Source organism: Myxocyprinus asiaticus, chromosome 1, assembly GCF_019703515.2.
Source record: "Myxocyprinus asiaticus isolate MX2 ecotype Aquarium Trade chromosome 1, UBuf_Myxa_2, whole genome shotgun sequence".
Lineage (NCBI taxonomy): Eukaryota > Metazoa > Chordata > Actinopteri > Cypriniformes > Catostomidae > Myxocyprinus > Myxocyprinus asiaticus.
In genome coordinates, this window is record NC_059344.1 from 52,502,254 (window position 1) to 52,521,879 (window position 19,626).

The 19,626-nt window shown below is 37.8% G+C and overlaps 1 protein-coding gene across 3 annotated transcripts in view; it reads left to right on the forward strand.

The window, feature by feature from the left end:
- Positions 1-19,626, forward strand: part of lrch4 (leucine-rich repeats and calponin homology (CH) domain containing 4) — a 69,435-nt gene that overhangs the window by 39,969 nt on the left and 9,840 nt on the right. For all 3 annotated transcript variants that reach the window (XM_051698311.1, XM_051698300.1, XM_051698291.1), the window contains exons 2-17: positions 8,161-8,305; positions 8,745-8,874; positions 9,085-9,190; positions 9,775-10,021; positions 10,154-10,250; positions 12,224-12,332; positions 12,436-12,530; positions 12,867-12,925; positions 14,429-14,563; positions 16,321-16,398; positions 16,754-16,808; positions 16,940-17,003; positions 18,259-18,351; positions 18,444-18,541; positions 18,663-18,800; positions 19,011-19,088. In XM_051698311.1, coding sequence (XP_051554271.1) covers positions 8,161-8,305; positions 8,745-8,874; positions 9,085-9,190; positions 9,775-10,021; positions 10,154-10,250; positions 12,224-12,332; positions 12,436-12,530; positions 12,867-12,925; positions 14,429-14,563; positions 16,321-16,398; positions 16,754-16,808; positions 16,940-17,003; positions 18,259-18,351; positions 18,444-18,541; positions 18,663-18,800; positions 19,011-19,088 — 1,727 coding nt within the window. The remainder of the gene's footprint in view (positions 1-8,160; positions 8,306-8,744; positions 8,875-9,084; positions 9,191-9,774; positions 10,022-10,153; positions 10,251-12,223; positions 12,333-12,435; positions 12,531-12,866; positions 12,926-14,428; positions 14,564-16,320; positions 16,399-16,753; positions 16,809-16,939; positions 17,004-18,258; positions 18,352-18,443; positions 18,542-18,662; positions 18,801-19,010; positions 19,089-19,626) is intronic.

Consider the following 19,626-nt stretch of genomic DNA (forward strand, 5'->3'; position numbering starts at 1 on the left):
ACTGGCTTGTTTATGCTCCTCCGCGTTCCTGGAATTAAAAGCGGAGGTCCGCGCATCAAGTGCCTCGCGAACATCGCTATTAATCCATGGTTTCTGGTTGGGGTAGATCCATATTGTTTTGGTCGGAACAACATCCTCTACGCACTTTCTGATGAAACGCGTTATGCTATCAGTGTAAACCTCGATGTTGTCATCAGAGGCGGACCGGAACATCTCCCAGTTCGCGTGAGCAAAACAGTCTTGTAGCATAGAATCTGATTGGTCTGACCAGCACTGGATCGTTCTGAGGGTGGGTGCTTCCTGTTTCAGTTTCTGCCTGTAAGCGGACCGAATGGTGGGCGGGGGAGGGATTTGTAGCCATCCCGGAAGGGAGAGTAGCAGTGGTCCAAAACTCGCCCCCTCGTGTGTTGAAACTGATGTGTTAGTGGTATTTTGGTGCGACTTGATTTGAAATTGGCTTTGTTAAAGTCCCTAGTCACAATGAACGCTGCCTCAGGGTGTGCGATTTCCTGCTCACTTATACTCCCATACAGTTCCTTGAGTGCCCGGTCTGTGTCGCTTGTGGCGGGATGTACACAGCAGTGATAATGACCGCTGTGAATTCCCTCGGTTGCCAGAATGGCCGACACAGTAGCATGAGAAATTCCAGATCAGGAGAGCAGAAAGACTTGATGTAATGTACGTTCCTCTGATCACACCAGGATTTGTTGCATTAGTGAGCATTAGAGCACTCTATAGCATTAGTGAGGTCAAATAATCAGCATTATTCTGACGTTAAATTCACTGATGTACTTTAAAAGCGCTCACTCGTGTGTTTGACTGACAGACATGCGCACACACACATCTCTCTGTGCTCTGTTGATTGTGTTGAGTCATTCTGGCCCGTGTGCATTTGTTCCGTCACCCCCTTGGCTCAGGCCGGTATTCAGTGTTTTCACTGCTATTGTCCTGCTGCTGTTACTCATTTACTTGCCCCCTTTCAAGATTTTTTCTCCTCTCCCCCCTCTCTCTGTCTCTTTCTCTCCCTTTTTTCCCCTCTGCCCCCATGTCAAGGCATGGTTTATTCTTGTTCCTCCTCCAGAGGAAGAGAAGGAATGGAAAGAAAAGCACCATTAAACTAGTCCATGCGACTTGTGTCCTATATATAAGTTTTCTGAAGCCATGCAAAAGTTTTAGTAAGAAAAAGGCAGAAATTTAAGTCATTGGCTGTGTCTGAAAGCTTTGGCAGGTGCTTTGATGTCTCGCTGCCGAGTCAGTCAATGACTTTCCAATTCAAAAGCTATCGAATCCGATTTAATTCGATTTATATGGGTATTTCAGTTATAATGTCCCTTTTGCTTACATATGAAAGACATTCTCTCCCTGCTAATGCTGATAATTTTATACAAGGGACCTTCTAACTAGGTACATTATGAAAATATACATTTTACTAATTCTATTTTATTATTTTTTCATCGACACATTTTTGCTTTTTAAAAATGAACAAAGCCATGATTTAATCAATAAATAACATTATATTTCATATATATATATATATATATATATATATATATATATTTTTTTTTTTTTTCTTTTTTTACATGTTTATTGTTTAAATGCATAATTTCTACTATTTAAAAGTATTTACATTGATTTGTTGAACATGTGCTGAAACCGGTACTGTCTCTTTAACAAAACCAGCACATGTTAATGAGAAATACTGAAATGGCTTTACCTCATCTGTGCTATGCATGATTAGAATTAAATGTTTTTTTTATCTTTATTTTTTATCAAGAACAGAAAGGGTATTAAAAGAGCAATATTTAATGACAAATGAGTTGGATCTTGTATTTGGACATGCATTACATGGAACAACTGTTACTCTCAACACAGTGAAAGGATTTCTCTAATTAATGATCCACACTATACTACACAGTCAATGGTGAGTGAAATCTAAACGTTTATTAGCCAGTTGCCAAATGTATACATTTTAGTTGCACAGCGCAAACTTTGGTTGCAAATGGGAGTGATTTTCTCTTGCTGTTGTGGAGGGTTGCGCATTGAGTAAGAAACTGACCTTGGGATTTAAGAATCGCTATCAAGATTGTTCAAATGAAGATCTCAATGCATCAGATCTATTTTCACCCACTCCTATAAAATCGTGACATGTCCTAGTGTGATTTATTAACCGTGTAAGACTGGAATCTTAGTCTGCATGAGCTGCATGCTTTTAAAGTGAATGTGTGAAGCTGATACATGCTGTGTGTTGTATGAGATGACAGAGCAGAGCACTCATCCACTGTGAAGAGAGTAGAACATGTAGACTATATATTTATTTAATTAAATCACAGCATTTGTGCTTTAATGATCACACTGGGCCATGTAGTGAACTGTTAATCTGGAAAAGTGAAGCTTCCCTCAAAAACATGTCAAAATAAAAGCTTGATTTAAAGTAAAATCACGATTCAAAATAAAAGCTAGACGCCTGAAATTGAAGAAATTGCAACAGAAATATAACTGCCTGCTGCTCGTTAGTTTGACGAGGCATGTTGCCTGTAGTTTATAGCTGGAGCACTGACTGCCCCCTTCTGCATCAAGGTGGTACATCAAGCTTGAATTGCTCTGATGATAGGAACAGTCCTTATAACAATTTACACAAGGGTCAAGGGCATGATTGTTATTTTTTTTTAATGCATCATTTTTCATATAATTAATTGCACTAAATGAAAGTGTTAAATCGACAGCCCTATGGAAAACAGAGGTTCACACATTCTGAGTATGGCTTTTTTTAATCTTTTATTGTCTTAAAGGTGCACTCAGTAATGTTTTCCTCAGTAAAAAAAAAGTTTTAATCCTAAAGAAATGAATTGTAATTTTGAAAAATATGTATAAAATCAACCACTCACATGAGATGAGGACTCTAGTCATTTTAGTAACCTTATAAAAGCTGTTTTATTCTACATGGGGCAGGGGCACCCTCATGGGGGCTGCCATTTTAGAATCACATGACCAGCTGAATACTACTCGCTTAATGTCAGTAACTGTCTTGTTATTGGACACTTTAACTCTTAGATTAAATTAATCATGGCTGATTGTGAATAGTGAATTTCTAAAATGGCATCTGTAACTGAAAACTTTTAATTTTGAATGATGCTGCATGCACACCACTAGGTGTCACTGTAAGTCCATGATGACACAAACAAAAAGTTACTAAGTGCACATTTAATGGCCTTTTCACGCAAGAAAGAAAGTCATTCAAGGTGAGTAAATGATTACAGAATTTTCAATTTTGTCTGCACTATTCCTTTAAACACAACTATGTGAAATCTATTCTTAGGCTGACTTCCCAATAAGAGTAGACACTGTAGATCTGTGATACATTCAAAACATTGCTCTCTTTTATTTGAGAGGTCCCACATGTCAGCTTCTGGCTCAACCAATGGTATGAGTTTTGGTGGAACTACCTGTTTGTCCAAACAAAGGCAGAGAAGTGAATATTTGGCAGTTTATATATATATATATATATATATATATATATATATATATATATATATATATATATATATATATATATATAAATCTGTTTAGAAACAGTGATTATTTTTGCAATCCTTTTTGGTACCACTAATACTTCAACTTTAACACAATACACACAGCAATGGAGAATTAAATACAAGTTTTGTTCAGATATCTGAGGTAATGGTGACTCATCAGGTCTTGTCTTGTGTTAACACACAGACACAGCATCATGTTTCATTTAATCTCAGTGGTGACTGTACAGCTCCTGGCTACCGGTACAAAGAGTAAAATCTTTGTGTGTGACCTCACCTGGCCTTCATGGAGACCATCAGCAAACTTCAACAAACTTCAGCTGTTGCACAAGTAGTCATCTGGCTAGCAAATGTTACATAGAGCTTGTGTGAAGCTCAAAGGAAAATTAGGCCTTGTTTATGTGTTGTTTTTGTGTGTGTCTGAAATTAAGCAAGTCTGTTCTTATCCTGCAGGCTAATCTGTGTAATCTCCTTCCATGGCCAGAGAAGGAATCAAGGGTGTGGAGAGGATATGTACCCGGGGTGTGTGTGTGTGTGCATTGATTAACACTCTCTCACACATAGCAGATGCAAAACCAGCTACAGTTACACTGAAGAGACCTAGCAGGCAGAAAAACGCTCAGATGCCTGAGAAAGAGAGAGAGATGCGGTTAGAGAGAGAGGAGGGGTCAGGCCACCTGCCACTTTTAAGAAGTCTGTTCATCACACACTGAAGATATTTAGAGTGAGACCCTTAGGGTAATATTGAAATACAGTGCTGCCTAATGGCTGGTGATTTTTGTCATACCATAATAATCTTTCATACGTGTCATTGAGGCTGGGCATAGCTTTAGACCTCACACAGGAGGTGTTTGTGAGCCCCTGTAGAGAAAGTGATATAATTTAGGCTTCTGTTTTCGGGAACTCTATGTAAACATTGTAAGAACATAAATTAAAGCACTAAGCAATGCCACTCGGGCAGAATTTTTTTTTTAAGGTGAAGTGTGTTATTTCTGTGCCACTAGATGCACTGGATGAAACGGGTTCCCCAAACACTCTGTCTGTTTTCCATTGGTCGGAAAAACACATAGTCCCACCTCAAACTCGCACCAATAGTTGAGCCAGAAGTTAACAAATCACACAACCGAAGCAAAAAGGAGCAATGCTCATGAAATTACAATAAATGGGGATGGAGGGTTTCAAGATTCAAAAAAGATATAAGCACCATAAAGGTATAAAAATGGTCCATACGACTTGTGAACTGTGGAGAACTTGGGTGAACTTTGGTGAACTTATGAGAACTTTGGGTGATTCTTTAAAGGTGAACTGTTAAATTTTTGGGTGAATTATTTTTTCATTATTCTCTCATAAATTCAGTCATAGAAAAAAGCAAATAAGATAATAGTATGATAATAAAAAATAAAAACAATCAATAAATAATAATAAATACTTCTATTGTAATAAAAATAAGAAAAAGTTCGCCCAAAATAAAAGTTCTCTTATCATTTACTCACCCTCATGCCATCTCAAACTCATATGACTGTCTTTTTTCTTGAAAGACAAACAAACATTTTTGAAGTATGTTTGAGGTGTTTTTGTCCATACAATGCAAGTCAATAGGGTACTGACTTTCAAGCTCAGAAAAGGGCATAAAGGCAGCATAAAAGTAATCCATACAACTCGAGGGGTTTAATCCATATCTTCTGAAGAGATATGATCGCTTAAAGTGAGAAACAATGCAAAAATGTGTTCCTTTTTCACCAAGACACTTCACTCATTCACGGATCCTTGCACTAGCAAATTCATGCAAGAACTTACAGTTGTTTTGCGAACACTTAAGTTCTCGCATTAACAATCAAGCACGTATTTGATTGCTTAAGAAGACATGCATTAAACCACTTGTAAAGGTTACTTTTATGCTGCCTTCATGTCCTTTTTTGGAGTTTAAAAGTTTTGGACCCCGTCAACTTATATAGTATAGACAAAAGACCTCATATCCTTTAGAATATCTTTGTTTGTCTTCTGCAAAAGAAAGGAAGTCATACAAGTTTGAGACGGCATGAGGTATATATGAGTAAATGATGAGAGAATTATTAGGTGTAAATATTTGATAACTATTCTTTAAGGACAGGCATGTATTAAGACGTAGTCTGGGATGTCAAATTATTAGATGGTGATTTCTCAGCTTTCATTATTAAAAAGTAAGGGTCCGGGATAATGGACAGTTAGCCAGCCACTATAGCAAAATAAGCCCCGACAGGGTGTTTAGGTCTTGTATCACCCTGAAGAGGTTTACTTTGCAATAATGACCGGCTGACTGTACATTATCCTATTTGTTACACCAAATAAATAAATAAATGGACGTAAAATATTGATTTACGTTGAAATTATGTTATTATTTGAGAATAAAGAGACCACAGAGGCTCTAGAAACAGCTGAATTTCACCTCAGGTTTGCGTCAGAGTTCTGCCGGTGTTTATTTGGCAAAAAATGTCAATCTGACTGCTCAGTATCCCATTTATTACAAGACTACTTGCTAAATAAATGGGCATGAAATATTACGTTGAAATTATTTTATTAGCTTGTAGAGATCTCAGTGAAAGATGACTCGCAATAACCGGATGACCAGTCTGTTATCACTATATCCTTTGATGTATAGGATTATCAGACTGCAGGATTATGCGGTTGACCAATCAGAATCGATTCAGAGAGCTGTGTTATAAATTAATGTACAGAATTATTAAAACTAAATATAAAATTATATTAAAATATATAAAACAAATTATTATTGCATGCAATTTTATATTATATCATATAGAAGTTAATAATATTTATGTACCAGACAAGTTTCAGAAGTCTTTCAGAGGCATTCAGACCTGTACATATCATTTTTTTTTTGTTTTTTTTCTCAATGGGCACACTGGCATTTCTCTTGACCTCTGCCACGTTAGGCTGGTATGAGTTCACAGCAGTGCAGAGCATTGTGGCAAATGTGGGCTGCCCCTGTGAATCTTTAGTTCCCACTGGGAACAGAGATGTGGGAAACACTTCCTTGCCAAATAAAACAGCTGAACAAAAGATTTTGAGAAGGAGATCAGATTGGACAATTAGACAGTGCAGAAATGAAGACTTACAGTCACCCTTACACTCACATTCACACACCCTGCTCAAAGCTTTCTCGGCCCTGAAATTAAAATCCTCCTCTTTTCAGAAATACATCCTGAACCTACATCCAGTGCCACAGAGGGAGTGTGTGTTTCAAGATTATAACTGAGAGAGCAACTTCTGTCTGGAATGACAATATGGAAGAGAATTGGAACAGTTTGGATCTATATTCAGACCAAAAGCTCACATCCTCAATTGCTGTCAAAAATGGACTTGGATGAAATCTGAATTCTTATAAAAAAAAGTCTTTGTTCACTTTGGGAAACATTGTGGCTGTGTGCGTGCTTCCTGTCCCTAGATAACAAAAACCAAACACCGCACAAACAGTATTTGAATGCATTTGCTAGACAATAAGTGCATTCCTGTTGCTTAGAATGCATCTATAGTCTGAATGTTCTGTTGCTATTGAAAGGGACTCAAACAGAATATAAACAGAGGGCAAATGACAAAAAAGGCGAGATCATATTCACTCTAGTTTGTTTTGGTTTGGGTGAATCTCACAAAATCTGCCAAGAACATAGCACATTCCTAATATATTTTTGAACTATGTAAATTATTCATACATCATTGTAGTATTTGTTGTGCTGCATTTATGCTGATTAAAAAAATTTATTCTGCTACATTATATTACAGTCATTTTGCACTGCAATAGAGCAAATTTATTTATGAGAGACAGGCCACTTATGTTAAAATGAATGGGAGAAATTGGAATGCCCAACCAAGGAGCTCTTGCGCCCAGTGGTCAACGGATGTTGAAAGGAAGTCCCGCCTTACAGGTAAAAGAGCCAATCACCTTTTAGATACAGACATCGCCTGTCAGTCAATTCGAGAGTGCGCATGCATGCGCATTAGCTATACAAGCCGGGAAAATTTAGTTTTTTAGCATAATATGAGGTAAAGAAGCACAAGTTATGATACCAGTTTCTTTCAGATTTTACTGCTGATTTAAAATATGCTCTTTGATCGCAATCTTGACAAAACGTTTTTGAGATTTTGGTGTTCCCCCATTCAAGTAGATAGGCACTGCACTGGCATGACTGGCCGATAGTGGACTGACTTGCTAGAAAGACTTTGCTGGATACATTGCAGTAATGATAATTTTTGGAGAAAAAGTGCTTAATTGTCATGAAAATAAGGTCACAAAAAATCTTGATGGTACAAAACTAGGCTTTATGTAAAAAAAAAAAAAAAAAAAAAAAAAGGGGGGGGGCCCTTTTGATTTTTGTGTGAAATATGACCCGGAGATGATGACATGAGATTAACCCGTTTATTCATTTAGTTTTTATTTGATTTCTATTACACTGAAGGTTGACCTCCTCAGTTATAAGGGGGATGTTTATTCTGTACACAAGTTATTTGCATCATCGTAGTTTTGTTTGTAAGCTCTTCCGTGTGATTTGCTCCTGAAGGCTGTCAGTCGTGTGTTAGTGTCAGAGATTGGTCATTTATTGTTCTGTAATAACTGATTGTTGGCTCTTTCTTTCAGACCTGTCAAAGAACCGGCTCTGTGAGGTGCCAGAGGAGGTGTGTCAGTTTGTCTCCCTGGAGACGCTTAGCCTGTACCACAACTGTGTGCGATCCCTCATGCCCAGCCTGTGCCAGCTACAAGCCCTCACCTACCTCAACATCGGGTACATACACACGTTTGTTTTTTTTTTATTGTGCCGTGGGATTCCCATTGACTTCTATTGTTTTAATACTAGCCAATGAGCTAATAATATTTTCAGCCCCCTAATCCCACTGATAAACCTAACACTCACACAAACCTTTGTGCATTTGTACTTTTTAATTAAAATATTATTTGGTGTTTCTTTAGCCATTTTCCTTTTTGGGGGATGTTGCCTGCGCATCTAACCCTACACCTAAAAGAAAAGCTTTTGCATTTTTACAATAAAAATATTATTATTATTTGAATGAGTGAAATTTCAGTTTCTCTGTTGCTGAAGAAATGAAAGGACTGTATAGAAATCTGTCATGGCATCTTTTAATTGGTGTTTAATTGCATTCATTTACATCATTGAAAAAACAATTCCCTCCATATGGTCTTTGTCTCTCTCTCTCTCTGTGTAGTCGAAACCATCTGTCCAATCTACAGCCATCAGTGTGTCAGCTCCCTCTACTGCGAGTGCTCATCGTCAGTAACAACAAGTTATCAGCCCTACCGGCCACTATACATACACTCACACACCTACGGCAACTGGTATGTACAACTCGCTAACGAATGTGACTATCTACATGACTACCTGTGGTATAAGTTATGATGGGTTCTCAGCATTGTGGTATTTGCAGTATTTCCAAAACCTTAATTAACTGGTCTTTAGTGACAGATTTTCACACATACACAGCTCTTACAGTATACTGTAATCTTTTTCTCTTGTTTTTTTTCTCTCGCTGTTTGTCTCTGCGTCAGGATGTGAGCTGTAATGAGCTGCAGTCACTGCCTGTTGAGCTGGGCCAGTTAGAATGTTTAAGGGATTTAAATTTAAAAAGAAACCAACTTACAACTTTACCCGAAGGTCTGTATCCCAAACAAATGATCGCACACTTCTCTTATTGTATTTTAGTTAATATTAGGGAATGTTACATAAGGGATTGTTGTGATACCTTTCAATATTAATAACATTAAAAAAAAAAAAGTCACAATCAAAGCATATGTTTATCATGTTCAACTAAACAGAGAAGCCTTATTTATTTGTGCAAGAGTAAGTGGTGTAAATCCGAAACTTTACTGTGACAATGCCAATCAAAATTCTAACCAGTTACCAGCATTTTAAAATTATATTTACACTCTTGAACGATGAAATAATTTTGTTGCTGTTTTCAATTACACTCTGTAAAAAAAAAAAAAAAAAAAAAAAAAAAGTAATTTGTTTTCGGTTTTGCGTTCCTTGAACTGTTTTTAAACCCTGCTCTAAAATAACCTAGAACACTGAATGAAATTGTTGTGCCAGCGGAGGTCTCACACCATCCCAATCAACAACCATCCCAAAAACTGCTCTGTAGTTTATACAAAAAGCGGGCACACTTTTCCAGTCCAAGCGTCTCTCTCTGTTGCAGCTGCATGATTTCAGTCATCTAATTTGCACTTCTCTTGTCTCAGAGTTGTCAGAGTTGCCACTCGTGCGGTTGGATGTGTCATGCAACCGCATATCTCATGTGCCTGTGTGTTACCGCCATCTGCGGCACCTCCAAACCATCATCCTCGACAACAACCCCCTCCAAATGCCCCCCGCCCAGATCTGCTCCAAAGGAAAGTTCCACATCTTCAAATATCTAAACATGGAGGCCTGCAAAAGAACTCAGGACCAGTTTGAGAAAGCGCTGCGGCCCACTGCCTTCAACTGCTGGTGAGAGAGATTGTCAAGGACGAGAGGTCTTTAGGGGGCTCACAATCAGTGCAGGGTGTTGATAAACTCTAATTACCTGATTCCAGGGAAACCCTTCTTATGCTTCTGCTTGTATGTGTGTGGTCTCTCCAGTCTCTTGGATCAGGACCTGTTCCCTGGTCAGTATGGTGCCCTTGACTCTGGGTTTAACAGTGTGGACAGCGGCAGCAAAAGATGGTCAGGAAATGAGGTATGAGGAGAGCTGGGTATTTTGGACCATTAAGGCTCCATTAAAGACTAATGCACCATTTCAGATGAAGTTTGATGCTTACCAATAGGCCCACATGGAATCTGCAACTGCAGGTTTTCACAAAATGGAATGGCTGTGATTCGCAAAGTTCTGTGCATTCCCTTGCCCTTGTGTCTTCTTTGATTAAAGACCCCTTTAAATTTAAAATATATGCTGATTGTACACCTATAAGTTGCCAAAATTAACTTTTGGCAGATATACACATTTAAAATTACAGTCTATCTCTTCTGGGAAACAGCCCCAAAATATTGATGACTCATCTTGCACTAGACAGTAGGGCTGGGCGATATGTAAAAAATATTTTATCGATAATCACCTTAAAAAATATTATGGTAATATGATTATATTGTCAACCCCCCTGCTGAGGGTTGGTGAATATTTTTGGTTTATTGATTTTGCTTTATTTAAAAATTTAATTCAGTTATTGAAACATGAAAAACATAAGACATTTCTAAATTCAAATTGAACTTTAAAATAAATGAAAAAAGCCATTTAAAATAAATTGATCAAAAAATCTTATTTAACCACCTCAATCCCAAATCCAAACATTTACCGTCTCCAACAGCTCCATTTGCCATCACACAAACATCTGTCAATGACAACAGGTGGAAAATTACTAATAGCCTACAGATTAAGAACTAAAGACAATTATAAATGTAAAAATAATAATAATCATAATAATAAAGCCTAATAAATTCCCTTGTGTTCCCAAAATAATGCTGCCAGATATGTTCTTATTGAATTTGTGTTTGTGTTGCATTTTGGTAGTACAGTTAATGCTGCCTAAAGAAAAAAAAATTGAACTCAATTTTAGGTTCAAGGTGAAAGTGCCTTGTATTATTTTATGATTTAATCACTTTCGTCTTTTGTTTCTTTAATAGAAGCATATATACAGTATTACTCAACCTGCAGAGCGGGGTTCACAATGCATGTTAACCGCGAACTGGTCCGTGGAAATAAAGTGAACTAAACTCACCGCACCTCCTGAGATGATCGGAGATCATTTGCAGCATTCTCATAGACGACATTATTCTTGCAAACAGTTTTCAGACAAATGAAACAGAGTACACGCACTTGTTCCACGAGACAGTCCTCTGAACAAACAGCGAATCAGACACGAGCGTTGACGGCTTTTGTCTGTTCTTAAAAATATAATAACGTGTGTTTCTTCAAGCGTGTGTCTTTGTGTCTAACAGCATTTCTTGTCATGTGTCAGTCTGAGACATCTTACAGGTCGCCTGCCTGTTGTGGGAAGATGAGCAAAATTACCAGCACATGAAATTCTTTCGGACGAGGAGCTTGCGAACTGGATTCAACCTTGTTACATTAGTTTCACACCCTGGGCTACTGTTTAATATATTTGGCGACTTCCCAGATCCATGGTTTTGCCATTTCTCGATATTGTTGATCATCATCTGTCAATTGAGTGTCACAATCGGCATCAGAATTTTTGTAAGATATCGCCGATATCCGATTACATCGTCCTATCACCCAGCCCTACTAGACAGATTTTTGTACTGTCATATGCTATCTAGAATGAAAATGACATTCCACCTTATTCCACTTGCAACCGACTAGCAAGTAACAAATCATGTTTCATGGCTGTGACGTAACAGTTATGAGACCTTTGATATGCCCTGCCCAAACTTCCTGTTTCAATAGGAAATGCGTCAAAAGAAAAAACTGCTAATCAAGTGATTTCATAGGGGCTTTCATGGGGCTAACTTGATTGTGTTTTCAGCTGCCAATAACAGTGTAGTACTCTCAACTCCATTTAACACATTTTACTGTCTGAAAAATGTAAGGGCAAAAAGTCAGCAGCTTCCATTTGGGCCTGCTTATCAAGAGTTTTCATTTCATTTGGATGATCTAAGCAGCTCTGCATGTGTGTATGACCTTCTTTTCTGCTCCAGTCTGCTGATGATTTCTCAGAGCGGTCGTTACGACTGACCGAGATTTCCCGTGAACATAAAAATTTTCAGGAGGAAGAGGAGAGAGAAACGTTACTAGACTCACCCAAAGGTAAACACACAGTGTTACATGTTCATTACCTCTCTGGATTTGAATTGTGGCTACTCAGAATACTCCTTATTCTATAACTTTTGGTCCTTTCTCTTCTATGTAGTGAATGGAGTACTAGAGCAAGTGGATTTCATAGATAACAGTGTAACAGAGGAAGAAGAGGAGAGATGTCGCCCTCCGCTTACAGAGTCATCTCAGGTCAGGAGGACTAAAGTTAACATGGGTTCATCTTACAATAAAGATGCACTATATATGATATGACAGTATTAGTCCTTTTGTAGAATAAACAAGATTTGTAGGCCATGGATAAGACCGAGTGTCTTCGTCTCATGTCAGAGTACAAAATATATATTTTTTAAAGTTCTAATAGTTTATTTAGGTGTAAAATGTTTCTTAGTGCACCTTTTGAATTCATTAATCCTTCCTTTTTTTGGCTTTTCTCCAAAACTACTTTTAAGACATTGAAAACACATAGAAGCCATAGGATATAAATGTTTGACCATGCTTATATGATATTCCCTCTGTCCATGAAAGGAAAAGAGTGAAAGTACCAGCAGCACTCCCTCCCAGAGCCCCGAATCTATATGCAGCAGGTGAGACTCTCACTCAGACAGACCCTTTTGTACAGGTTCAGGTCTTCTCTGCTATTTACAGAAAACAGGACACACTTTGCCAGTGTTAGAAATGTATTGTCAAGATGGAGGCTGCCTTGGAAGGACCATAATATTTTGTGGCAAGTTGCCAAAAAGGCCCCCAGAGTACAACTTTGAGGTACAAGGAATTGGTTTGCATTTTACTCACGTAAAATACCTTTGGATTGGCAAGATACATGTAATCTGATTTTTATAATTTGATTGGTTTTGGGTGCATGCGTCCACAGTCATGCAATTGCAGGCTCTTAAAAAGATCAGTAATCTGACTAGCCTGTTACACACAAAACATAGCACTCTACATAATGCTTTCACACTAGACAATGCAGGATTAACGAGGGTGATGTCATAACAAAGAGCGCAGAATTTGAATGCATTTGAATAAAGCTGGTAATGCTGTCGAGACCGAGACTATCTATTCTTGTGCTATGTAGTGTGTGTAGGGGCATGATATATTAAATGGAGGAGGAGAGGATGGCATCCCTCATGACAGCAGGCTGGAAAATTTCCAGTAGCTCTTCTGAGGGCACAGAGTGGAATAAACCATGACTAAAGTTGCTCCAAGATGCACTGTGAAGAAGATTTGTTCTTTATTGAGTTCAAAATACAAAGACAGAAAATGAAATGCAAGACAGTTAGAATTACAAAGATGAAACTAGAATTAGAAATTTTTTCCTGTTTGTGAGTTATTTGAAGGCCACAGTGACGTCGTTTAGTCAATATGTTAAATGCTCAAGTCAAACAGTTGCCATGAAACAGAGGCTGTTAATTAAAGTGAGTTGAATACCCCCTCCACTCTGGTTGTGCAAGGTCAGTCTGTGAGGGAGTGCTGGGAAAAGTCAACAGTTTGAAACATGCGAGCTTCCTCCCACAGCTTAGAGTTGAGTACCTTGTCAGATTCAAGTGTTACTCATCTACTTTGAGTGTGTCCCACAGACATGCATTATACAGTAAAAAGCAGATGATAAAAGTTGTTCTATGAGTTTGTTGACAGAACTGTTGGTGTAATTGTCTCAGACATTGTTATTTTAATTAGTGGTGCAAGCTAAGCAAGCGTCACTATTACTATATTTTGCATTTCGGCACGTAACTTATCCTGCACCTTTTGTTCCAAGGACAAGAATAATACTTAAAATTATGACCAGTTAAGGTTAATATTAATATTTTTGAATGGTGGACAAGAAAATGGGTATAAATCCCAAAAAAGTTACATCGAAGGAGAGACTCGAAACAAAGCAACGCCTTCGCAACCACATTGCAATGCACTCAAAACCTCTCGGAACACCTTAACAACTACATATTGATGCCCTGGCAACCACTAGTGTCATTTATTAACTAAATGTTGTTGCATTTTGGGGTAACTTTTCTTGAACATTTTTGGTGTGTAGTTCTGTAATGAGAATGGACTGAAAGACCTAAATTTCTCACTTGCTCTCTTCTTGTCAGGATATTTGTGATTGGAGATGGTTCAGATTCTGGCTCTCCATCCAGCCCCACTCTAGAGGAAAGGAGGAAGCCTGGAAACCTGCTCATCTGGCAGGAGAGAGAGAGAGCACAGCGGCAGAAAGACAGAGCTAGCACGTGAGTTTCGAGGGGGGGAAGGTATTGAAAATATTAAGGAAGTGTTGAAATGAAATTTGAGTGAATGGGTGAGAGTGCATCTTTGTCATAAAAAAAAATAAAGGGTGGTCAAACAAGCACGCAATAAATAAATAAGCCATGAGAGGCAATACATAAAACATGGATGATTTTACCATGTTTTTAAGCATGACACAAAGCAACAACACACAATACAAAACAACAACAACATATAAATGGAACAGCATGACAAATTGTGGCTCACCCCTCCCAGATGGAATAAACAATTATTACGCCAAGAAATATGGTACATTAACCTAATGGTAGGCTGTTTGCAGTTGCCAAGAGACATTGTATCTTGGAGCATTAATAAACAGGGTTCCCATGGGCATGGAAAATCTGGAAATATCAGGTAATTTTTAAATTGTGTTTTCCAGGCCTGGAAAAGTCTTGAAAATGTTTTTGAAGTAATTGATAAGTCATGGAAACGTCTATTGTAAATATAATTTTATCTAGTTTTTCTCTGCTCTGAAATATTTCATGAGCTAAATATTGAGTAAAACTGGCTCGCAAGCCATAAATAGGTGCGATTTGTCAGTTCTTTTCAATGAATCCATTAAAACGGTTCACAGATCGGTCTGATTATTCATTAGCAGGTCAAACTGATTTAAAAAAAATCTGTATCCAGTAAGCATAGATGCCTGGAAAGGTCATGGAAATGCGTTGGTCAAAAAGGTCGGGAACCCTGAAGATAGAATGTTGCAGTTACTGGTGTGCGTTTATGTATACGCAATATGTATTTTATGTCTATGATATTTAGATTGGTCAAACAGCTTTATGCTATACAAATTTGCAGGTCAATGTTCACATCAAAGTTCCTCGTGCCATCCCAGATGTGTAAGACTTTCTTTTTTCTGTTGAATACAAGTAGAGATTTTTATGAGAGTATCTTGGCTCTGCAGGTCCATAAAATGCAAGTGAACCTATTATATTACTTCTGGAGTCATGGATGTTCCCACTGGAGTTGTATGGATAACTTTTATGCTTTTTAAGACCATCAAAGTTCTGGTCACCATTCACTTGCATTGTATGGACCTACAGAACTGAGATATTCTTCTAAAAATATTTGTTAGTGTTTTGCAGAAGAAAGAAAGAAATACACATCTGGGATGGCATTATGATGAGAGAATTTTAATTTTTGGGTGAACTCTCCCTTTAAAACAGATTGCATCTTAGTTGAGTCTTAGTTCACATCCACACTAATCCAGTTGAAAACAGTTTTTGGTTTGCCATCAATGTTTTCCAAAGTATGCAGTTATGGAAACTGTTTTCGATGGAAGAAAATGCCATTCTAGTGTGAATGAGAGGCATAAACATAGTAAAATCTATGCGTTTCCAACAAAAAGTTTTAGTTTGGATGTTAGAGGCACTGTCTTGCTAATATACAGTAGGTCTTTATTGCATGGAATGGCATTTAAGTGCATAAAATGGCCTCTCTTATTACCTCTGTGATATTTCGTCATCAAAGTTGTAAAGGAAACCTTGGTTACCTGTTGTCGCATGCCATGATGACTTCATTACTGTCTTAAAGCACATTAAGAGTCTTGTATCATGAAGTGAAATACAGTCACACAAACAGTACAGCCAGAAAGAGAACATCAGAAGGGCTGTCCCATAATGCCTCTCTCTGTAGGTTCAAAGTCTGTGTTTCTCTTCTTTATTATGAAGCTGTTGACTAATAAGTGTTTGATCTCTTACAGTTTGCAGAAGATCACTGTAAAAACAGGAAGTAACTCGGCAACGACGGCCAAGCTCGGAGGAACAGGAAGTGTTTCAGGGTAAGAGTGGCGCTAATGGTCTGCATATGCGTTTTGTGTTCTGTGGTTGAATGCGCATGCCTGTGTGCGTGCTGAAGTTAATATTCTGTTGTGGTAATCTGAGTCTATTTGCCAAACAGAAAGTACAATCTGCCTTTGAAGTAGTGGCACTCAGGGGATCAAAACATATGTGGCATACATGAATGAACAGCCAAATCCAAAAAACCTTTTTAGAAAGTCAGTTCTTTTTGTAAAACATTCATTGTTTGGTTGTGGTGTCAGGATTTTGTGGTGTTGATTTCTAGTTGGTGAAACTCTCAAAGCAGTTTTTCTAGCTTTTTGCACTCTTTTTTTGTCCATCTCTGTCTCCCTCTAGTGGTGACAGCTCAGATAGCAGCTCTCCACCCAATGGCTTAAAACAGAGATGTGCTGTGAGTCTCTACATTTTTATGCTTTCCCTTTACCTCATTCTGTTTTCATCTTATTCATTTCACAATTTAAATACATAAAATTAATTGTAATTCTTTCTAATCATTGCTTATTTTCTCTCTCTTTTCCTCAGAGTCTAGATCAAGTATCTTCATCTTCTCATCCTGTGTCAGTGCAGCGCTCTATTAGTCGCCCAGGTACTCTTCAAACCAGCTTAAAAGATATTTCATCTGCTCTTTATCTTGCATAATATTTTAATAAAAAGTTAAGTAATGAAAATGTTTTGATTAAAAGCTTTTAAAGAGATAGTTCACCCAAAAATGAAAATTCTCTCATTTACTCACCCTCATGCCATCCCAGATGTGTATGACTTTTTCTTCTGCAGAACACAAATGAAGATTTTTAGAAGAATGTCTCAGCTCTGTGGGTCCATACAATGCAAGTGAATGGTGACCAGAACTTTGAATTTGCAAAAATCACAAAGTCAGCGTAAAAATAATCCATATGAATCCTGTGGTTAAATCCATGTCTTCTGAAGTGAAATGATATGTGTGGGCGAGAAACAGATCATCCTATAAATGTCTACTTTCACTACAATTCTTCTCTTTTGTTTTTTGGTCATTAGCATTCTTCATGTATATCGCCGCCTACTGGTCGGTGCTGATCAAAGGTGGAGATTTATAGTAAAAAACAGAACTTAAATATTGATCTGTTTCTCACCCACACTTATCATATCACTTCTAAATCATGGATTTATCCACTAGAGTCCCAAGTATTTTTATGCTTTATGTGATTTTTGGAGATTCAAAGTTCTGGTCACCATTCACTTGCATTACATAGCTGAGATATTCTTCTAAAAATCTTAATTTGTGTTCTGCAGAAGAAAGAAAGTCACACACATCCAGCATGGTATGAGTGTGAGTAAATGATGAGAGAATTTTCATTTTTGGGTGAACTATCCCTTTAAGGAACCCATAAAATGATAAATAAATGGTAAATAAAAACACAAAATGGAGTTTTGTTGCTTTTAGTCCATGCCTGCTAGCTTTAAAGCCACCTGGTAATTGACAAACTTTTTAAAAATACGCATTTCGAATGTGTGGTCTTTCTCTTTTGGGAAAATGGGTAAAAATATACAAATGTTTGTCCAATTAAATATCTCTAAAATGAGAACATCCCCTGATCCTAGATTATAAATACCTCTTGTTGCCAACTATCAATGGCAAGTTAGCAAATCATGGTTTGGCGATGTATCCTCAACTAAAGGCTATTGACATGGCTGTTTAAAAAAGAATTTCCACCCCTACATCCTGTTTCAGAAGGAAATGTGTCAACCATTTTGTCAAATCATTTCCTGGAGCCTTTAGGTCTTCTTATGACATTAAGTCTTGAATAAAAGTTTTTCTTTCTGGATGTACTGTAATTCAATATCTTGTTTATGTTTCTTTCCAGATGCGCCCGTGAAGCCCTGTTCTCCCACAGGTTCTGCTCCCAAACCCAACAGCTTCTTATTCCGTGCGTCCTCACGCTGCAACGTCAAGACAGGTACACGCGCGCACACACATGCATTTAAGATTTATAATCTAATTTTGGACAATAGTGTTTGTTAGAATTCAATGTTTCATTCTTGCTCTCAGGGTCGGGAAACAGTTTAGCTGAGTCTGGCCGCAGTGAATCTCGCTCCATGCTCAAATCCCCACGAGAGGAGAGAGTGGACATCTTACAACTGCAAAAGGTAAAGAGACCTCCTTTTTTTCATTTACCTCTCCACCTCTAGTTTCACCTTCCCTTCCTTCGTTTTTACTCCTTGTCTACCCTTCTTCTCACTTTTCAGTCATCATTTTTCTCTCTTTCAGTCTCTGGAGTCGCGTCTGAAGATCACTCTGCCTGAAGATCTGGGAGAGGCATTGTCCAATGGCACAGTCCTCTGCCAGCTGGCCAATCACGTGCGACCTCGTTCTGTGTCAATCATTCACATCCCCTCACCGGCAGTGGTGAGTAAATGTTTGGATCTTGTTCGCATTGTGGCTAAAACTTCATATGATACCTTATAAAACAAGCCCTAAACATGGATCATGATGTATGATGATGATTTATACAAGTTATTAACAAGCTCTTCCTAAGTTATATTGTAATCAGTGTGTGTGTGTGTGTGTGTGTGTGTGTGTGTGTGTGTGTGCATCTCTCTGATTCTATCTGATCAGCCAAAGCTGAGTGCTGCCAAGTGTCGCCTCAATGTTGAAAACTTCATTGCTGCATGTCGTAGACTAGGAGTCCCTGAGGTAAACAAAATGCTCTTATTTTATTCTTTGTTTCTTTTATTATCTTCTTTTTTGTTTGTCTTTCTGAGTTGTGCTGTTTGTAAATGAGAAAATCTTTTCATTGATTTTTTTGTGGTGGCTCCTGTGTTAATGTCACGAGTATTAATGTCTGATTCAGAAATGAACGTCTCTTACAAGGTGGTTCTTTTAATGAATTGGTCAAAAAGACGATTCTGTCTTGAACTCCTGAGGTACCTAAAGCACTGATAGAATTGTTAAAAAGGGAATGTGAATCAGAACCAGGGCCCCGATTCACGAAAATCCTCTTAATAAAAAATGAAGAAAGTTATTGGGATAAATTATAAGAAGTGTGTAAGAATGTTCCTATGTGCAATTCATGAAGAACATTCTTAAGAAGGTTTTTTGGGAATGAAAATATTCGTAACTTTTTTCTTAAGTTAGAAAATAGATTCTTAAAGGAATATTCCAGGTTCAATACAAGTTAAGCTCAATCGACAGCATTTGTGGCATAATGTTGATTACCACAAAAATAATTTCC